At 41.9% G+C, this 7,749-nt stretch overlaps 1 protein-coding gene across 1 annotated transcript; it reads right to left on the bottom strand.

The window, feature by feature from the left end:
- Positions 1-4,836: 4,836 nt before the first annotated feature.
- LOC109222094 (serine/threonine-protein phosphatase 7 long form homolog) lies at positions 4,837-5,268 on the bottom strand. Its single transcript, XM_019386498.1, has one exon. It carries the CDS (start codon positions 5,266-5,268, stop codon positions 4,837-4,839), a length of 432 nt encoding a protein of 143 aa, XP_019242043.1.
- Positions 5,269-7,749: the final 2,481 nt, after the last annotated feature.

Genomic DNA, 7,749 nt, shown 5'->3' with positions numbered 1-7,749 from the left:
TAAAAATGGACTGACGACGATATGGTGTTCTGAAGAATAAAGGTCGACAGTGTAGTGAATAATTCTGGAAAAATGGACCAACAGGACGTTCTGGTTATCACAAAGTCTTACACCGTCAATATGATATCATCACGAGAAATTCGGAAATATGGTTGTCAAAGTCATTTCTTGTCACTCTACTCTAAGAAACGCGGGGACTATCTGTATACGGTAGAATCGGAGGGTCCGATATCTCGTAATCAAGGTACCTCGAAAGATCATCGCGAAGGCTCGAGGCTACAAGGCTACGGTCGAGTTTTCCTTCCTCAAGGTTCATCGACGCTCGACCTTGAGATAATGTTGACCCCGGCTATGGTAGAAATGGGGAGTTCCCAAGACACACGACTAGGACTAACAAAGTCTAGTGGGTTGTACTGAACCCAAATCAGGGCGTCATTCACCTATCCCATCCCATATCTATGTAATTAATGTATTTTGTACTATGTTTGGATTTCCCTCCTATATAAAGGGAGTCCTTGTCATTTTTTAGGGACTGGTTGCTTCAGTTGCTCCATACGAAATATAAAAGAACATTCTCTCTGCTCTCTTACATATTCTCTTGATATTATTGCTTCCATTTATTATCTTCATTATTGTTCATCATTTATTGCTTATCATTGGCCATAAAGAGCCTTCTTTCATTTTATCATTATTGTTAGTCATACTTCGGTCACCTTCAATAGCTCGCAGTCGAGCCCCGGAATCGACCTCGAGGACCTCGAATCGACAAGCTCGAGGCCCTAATTGCCAACCTATCGGTTTGATTATCACTTTATTCTTTAACTCTTATTTCGTTTCTAAGTCTCACGCATAGCATCAACTGCCCTACAACCGGCATAAAAATAGATCACATATTTTTAGAGTCCCATAATCAAATTTAATTGTTATTACCATTTTCACGATAAACAATCGTGTTTATGCCTTTTGTAAGGTCTTATAAATTTGAACATGACTCACTTGAGGTCTTACAATTTTGGCTACTTGGTACAAGTATGGTTCATGCCTTGCTTGAGGTCTTACAGTTTTATTACTTTATATAAGTATAGTTCATGCCTTGCTTGAGGTTTAAAAAAAATATTGTTGTTGTTTCCTTACATAGGTCATACGAGACCGAGGTTGTCCAAATGGGATCTTATGGGCTTGGGTTTTTGATAAGCTGATGGGATGGCGATTGGCGACAGTGGTACTGTTTTGGTAAAGGATGCCTTGGAAAAGGTGAAGTTGATTCAGGAGTGGCTTTGCACGGCACAGTCCAGGTAGAAAAGTTATGCGGATCAGAAGGTGCGTGATGAATCATTTATGGTCGGAGATAATGTTCTCTTGAAAGTCTCGTAGATGAAGGGTATTATGAGATTCGCGAAGAAAGGCAAGCTAAGCCCCAGGTTTATAGGCCCATTTGAGGTGTTGAGGCGAGTTGGGGAGGTTGCCTATAAGCATGATTTACCTCCCAGCCTATCAGGGGTTCATCCGGTATTCCACGTGTTTATGCTTCGGAGGTATCACGTCGTCTTGTCACATGTGTTAGATTTCAGCACTATTTAGCCAGATATCCACAGGATCGCCAACCGGTCTAAGACGAACGTTCGTTTAAGAGGTGGAGAATGTAACGCCCCAACAGGTCGTTTTGCTTTTTAGAACCATGTGCCCCTAAATGAGACTTCCCGTACTTGCTTATACTGATTTATGACTTGCGGGGATTGTTGGTTCGGGATTTGAAAGAGTTTGGGTTGAAATCGGAACACTTGGTTCCTTAAGGTCGGTCAACATTTTGAGTAAACGACCTCAGAATACGGATTTGATGGTTCCAATAGGTTCGTGTGATGATATTGGACTTGGGCGTATGTTCGAATCGGGTTTTGGATAACTCAGGAGGGTTTTGGCGCCTAAAAGTGAAAATTGGTTCTTGAAGGTTTTAAAAGCCTTAAATTTGGTTTGGAGTGGGTTTGGTGTTATCAAAGTCCAAACAGAATTTCGAGACCGGAAATAGTTCCGTAATGTCATTAAGACTTCCACGCAAAATTTGGTGTCATTCCAAGTAGTATAAGTACGTTTCGGCGCTTTGGAAGTAAATTGAAGAACTCTTCTGTTCATAAATTTGATTCAATTGGTTTTAGGGTGTGATTCATAGTTTTAATGTTGTTTCGGGCATTCCGAGAGTTCGAGCGAGTCCGTTTTATGATCCCAAACTTATTGGTATGTTCGGGCGGGGCCCTAGGGGCCCCGAGTGCCAATCGGACTAGGTTCGGACCAAGTTGAGAAGTTGGAACCACAGCTGAATGCACCAAATCTGTCATAACCACACCTGTGGTTGGTCAGCTGCAGATGCGAGCTCGCAGGGGCGGGCTAGGCATCGCAGAAGCGGCCAAGGAAGGGCAGCCCAGGTTCCGCAGATGTGGTCCCTCCTTCGCAGAAGCGGGACCGCAGAAGCTTTTACCTGACCGCGGATGCGACCGAGTCGGCCCAGGGCTTTTCCGCAGAAGCGGGACCGCAGATGCGGCCCTATGACCGCAGATGCGAAAATCGCCGGGGGCTGTGGCATTCATTTCATATGGGCTTAGGGCATTTTTACTCATTTTTCTTCCAAACTTGAGCGATTGGAGAGCTTTCAAGGAGGGGATTTCGACCTAGCTTTTGGAGGTAAGTAATTCCTACCAAATGTGAGTTAATACTTAGATTATGGGTAGATTAACATGTAAGAATTAGTGAAACTGAAGGGTTTAGAGGAAAACCTAGAATTTTTTTTATAAAAATGAGATTTGACCACGAAATTGATTATGAGACTTACATATATTTATGGTTCTAAGGTTATGGGTAACAATTTTCATCGAACATTTCCAGAATCCGAGCATGTGGGCCCGGTGGTGAATTTTAGGAATCTTGCAACTTGGGTTGGGTAATCACTTTATTAGTGGAAATATGAACTTTTCAGCCTAAATTGATTAGTTTATATGATGTTTGATTAGTTTCGAGTCGTTTGGCGTCAAATTTGGAGGTTTGAGCGCATACTTGAAATGGCAAGTAGGCTTTGAGATGAGGTAAGTGTCCTTGCTAACCTTGTAAGAGGGAATTAACCCCATAGGTGAATTAAATAAATGTTTGTACCTATTTGTGGGGGCTACATACGTACGAGGCGATGAGACTCCGTACGTAGCTACTATTATGCTATTATTCGGGTAGTTTCAGACCCGCATCATGCTATATCTGGAATGTTTGCGCCCTTACTTGCTAATATAATCACTTAAGTCATGTTAGAAATTGATAAAAAGAATTATATTAGGTGAAATTCACTCACTTGAAGGTTTGTATGAGATACTTGACTGTAAGTAAGAAACTTGTGTTTTCTTGAAAATAATTATTATTTGTGGATTGGGCCGAGCGCCTTGGTAGTAAATAGATGCATCTATGGTTCGCGCCTTTCTACTCTCCGGCAGTGCACAGTTTAATATTATGTTGGACCGGGCCGTACGACCTTGGCACAATTTGCGCATGATAGTTCTTTGATACCCTCCATGATTGATATTGCTTAAATGTCTTGAAATGTAAACTGATAAATGATGATACTGAGTTTGGCCTTTATATTTGATAAAGAAGGACTTATATTTTTGCTGTTCTTAAGCTTCCAGTATTATTCATGAAAATCCATGCTTAGTATAACATTTTTATATATTATTGTTAGCCCTAATAAGTGTCAAGTCGACCCGTCGTCATTAGTTTTTCGAGGTTAGACTGGATAATTACTGGGTACATATTATTTATGTACTCATACTATGCTTCGGTACTTAATTGTACAGGATCTGAGGCTGTTGCATCTAGTTACCCACCCGGCGCGCTTTCCTGATCTTGGTTTGAGACTTCACAGTGAGCTGCTCCCTTCCAAGCCGTTCAGCAGCATGCAGGAGTTTCTCTTTTTCTTGTATCTGTCTATTCTATTTCGGGCAGTAGGATAGCCATCTTTTGTACATTCTACTAGCTGCCCACATACTTGTGACACTAGATCTTGGCACACTTTAGTAGACTCACGATTTTTCGGTTGTATTTCAATAGTTACAATTTCCTTTAGTTGTTTCCGCTTTTGTTTGCCTTAAAAACCCGTTATTTATCAAATACTTTGAATTTCAGTAAATTTAGTTGTTGGAATTGCTTAATAAAAATGAGAAATCACTAAGTTGTTCATTGTTGGCTTGTCTAGCAACAGTGTTGGACGCCATCACGGCCTGACATGGAGTTGGGTCGTGACAGGTGGCAAGATGCTCGACTATATTGAGATATATCAGTAGGATGGAAGAGCTCCGCATAGCTCGGTCGCGGGAGCAATAATCGGGCAAATCGGCTATGAGCGCGTCGCTGTATGGCCTCCATACGAACTATTTATTAAACACAAGAATCATGAGTAAACTCAACACATATAAAGTTAGGCGAATTAAACTTAAGTATATATGTACCTCGGGCCTTCAAGTAAATCCAACAAATCCATGTAATAGGGGACATGATTTCAAGCCTCGACCTCGCATCCGTAGCCTCGCCTATCAACCAACCTCCAAGCTAAAGGGAGAAACGGTGGAGGTGGTGCATCCGGAGCGATCGGTGGTAGAGGTGGCGGAACTTCAAGAACCACTCCTAGACCCAAACCTAATATAGATTGTAGACGTAAAATTTAAGGTATTTTTTTTACTATGTATGTTATAATCATGAAATACTTGACTATGTTTTCACCTGCAGCAGTGGTAAAAATCCAGCAACATCTCTCTGGGTACCCATGCATGCCCGACATATCTGCCCACCTAGAATAAGTGCACCCTAGCTGTAACCAGGTAAATCATCTAGCCGCTCCGGATGATATCTCAAACTGACTAGGTTTCCCGAAGTATTCGGGAACAATACACTACCAAACATTAGAAGCAGCAACAATCTCGTGTGCCGGTCAATATCCTCCGGTGGTGAATCATCTGTAATCTCTGCATCTATTGCCACCAGATACTGCCGGATGGGCATCAGCTGCAATCGACTGGCCCCACTTAATGCAGTCAGTTTCGCTGGCTGGAAACCGGTGAACCGCTGCAACATATGTAGGTAATCCACTCTCCTATAATCTCTAATAGCATGCGGGTAAGCTGCAGGTAATCCATCAACTGGTAGCCCGAAACGAACTTCCAAATCCTCAAGCGTGATGGTAGCCTCGCCGATGGGTATATGAAACGTGTGCATCTCCGGTCGCCACCGCTCTATCATAGCCGTGATCAATGCCCAGTCGAACTACAATCAGCCGATCTCTATGATCCTGTAGAAACCCGTATCTTGAAGGCATCTAACTATACAGGGATGGTGTGGGTGGTTCCCAATAAACTCCCATGTACAGTCTATATGTCTAGGGCGGAACGTCTGGAACAGACACTGCCATCCAAGATGTGTGAAGACCTATGGTTACCCTGTAGCAACAGTAGCTCTTGAGATGCAGGTCCCGGATGCACAGGGGGAACCTCTGGGACGATGTTTGTAAATTGAACAATATTAATTAAAGTATTTTTCTTTTGAATTGCATAACATATTTAAATATATTGCAATATCTTTTATATTAATATTTAATCAATATTTTTATTATATTATTACATAGGTTGATATATTTATATGTTAGTTTATTACATTATTTTATATGTTAGTTTATTATTTTATATGTTTGTTTCTTACTCAGCTATTTTTGGGTATAATAGAATTAAATAATTAATTTTCATAGATATAAATGATATAATTAATAAGTATTCATATAAAAATACTTAGTTTGACAAATTTTCTATATTGTTGTTTTTTATGTTATTTTCTTACATTTGTTGACTAAAATTCGNCCAACTCCGCAGGTGCGGGAGACACTAGAACCAGCAGCTTTAGCTGCATTTTCCAAGTTCCAAACCTTTCGTTAACTACCCGGAATCACCCCAAGGCCCCCGAGACCTCAACCAAACATAGTGAAACGTCCCATAACATCATACGAACTTAGTCAAACCTTCGAATCGCTCAAAACAACATCAAAACACCAAATTACCCTCAGATTCAAGCCTAAGAACTTCTAAACTTCCAAATTTCGCAAATGACGCCGAAACTTATCAAACTACATCCGAATGACCTCAAATTATGCACACACATCACAAATGACACCACGAACCTACTCCAACTTCCGAAAATCATTCTGACTCTGATATCAGAATTTCCACTACCGAACAATTTGCCAAAATTCCAACTTTCGCCAATTCAAGCCTAATTCTACTACGGGCCTCCAAATCACATTCCGGCGCTCCTAGGTCCAATATCACCTAACGGGGCTAAAGGAACCATGAGAATTCAAGTCTGAGGTCGTTTACACATAAGTCAACATCCGGTCAACTTTCCCAACTTAAACCTTCTCACAAGATACTAAGCGTCTCAATTCACTCCAAAATCACTCCGGACCCGAGCCAACTAACCCTATAAGTCAAAATACAGCTGAAGAACACAATAAAAGCAGGAAACGGGGGAATGGGGCTATAACTCTCGAAACGATCAGTCGGGTCGTTACATCCTCCCCCTCTTAAATAAATGTTCGTCCTCAAACGGGTCTAGAAGCATACCTAGAGCCTCAAATAGGTGTGGGTATATGATCCACATCTCCCGCTCGATCTCCCAAGTAGCCTCCTCCACAGGCCGACCTCTCCACTGCACTTTTACTGGAGCTATATCCTTTGATCTCAACTTTCGGACCTGCCGCTCCAAAATAGTCATCGGCTCCACATCATAAGTGAAATCACCATCCAACTGAACCGTGCTGAAGTCCAAAACATGAGACGGATCGCCGATGTACTTCCGAAGCATAGAAACATGAAATACTGGATGCACACTCGATAATTTGGGCGGCAAAGCAAGCTCATAAGCCACCTCCCCAAACCCTCGAAGCACCTCAAACGGCCTAATAAACTGAGGGCTCAACTTGCCCTTCTTCCCAAATCTCATAACACCCTTCATGGGTGAAACTTTCAGCAATACCTTCTCCTCAACCATGTAAGACACATCACGGACCTTTCTGTCAGCATAACTCTTTTGTCTAGGTTGCACCGTGCGAAGCCGCTCCTGAATCAATTTCACCGCTACCAATGCATCCTAAACCAAGTCCCTACCTAAAAGCCTAGCCTCACCCGGCTCAAACCAACCCACTGGAGATCTACACCGCCTCCCATATAAAGCCTCATACGGAGCCATCTGAATACTCGATTGACAACTGTTGTTGTAAGCAAACTCTGGAGTGTGATTTCTATGTTATGTATGGCCGTGCCTAAGGGCATATCGGTTGAAGTAGATTCTTCTTTTGATCAATCAAAACCCCTTCCCAAACTGTACAAGCTTCTTCCAAAGCATACGGCTTTCTGGATGTAGATGATGATATCTATACAGATGGATCTTATATATATCGTAGAATGAAGTACCACATGGGTGGATATATATATGAATCCAAATCTGCCGAATCACTCATGTTATGATCTTCTACATCCTGGGTCTTCCCGTTCCGTCATCTGGCTTATGTTCTTCATGTAGCATTCAGACCGAATGACTCTATGAAATTACGTCGATACTTCCACATATTATGGGTAACGTAGGAGACATCTCTATTTTTCCCCCGGGGAATCTTTAGAATTCCCACTGCTTAACTTTCAATTCGCTCTGACCATCAAATGAAATGTGAATAAC

Source organism: Nicotiana attenuata, unplaced genomic scaffold, assembly GCF_001879085.1.
Source record: "Nicotiana attenuata strain UT unplaced genomic scaffold, NIATTr2, whole genome shotgun sequence".
Classification (NCBI taxonomy): Eukaryota; Viridiplantae; Streptophyta; class Magnoliopsida; order Solanales; family Solanaceae; genus Nicotiana; species Nicotiana attenuata.
The sequence above is the reverse complement of the archived record's forward strand: the minus strand, read 5'-3'. Positions and strand labels throughout refer to the sequence as shown.

What these genes read in the sequence shown, in the direction of transcription:
- LOC109222094 (XM_019386498.1), bottom strand. Translation starts at nt 5,268, where the DNA reads ATGATAGAGCGGTGGCGACCGGAGATGCACACGTTTCATATACCCATC.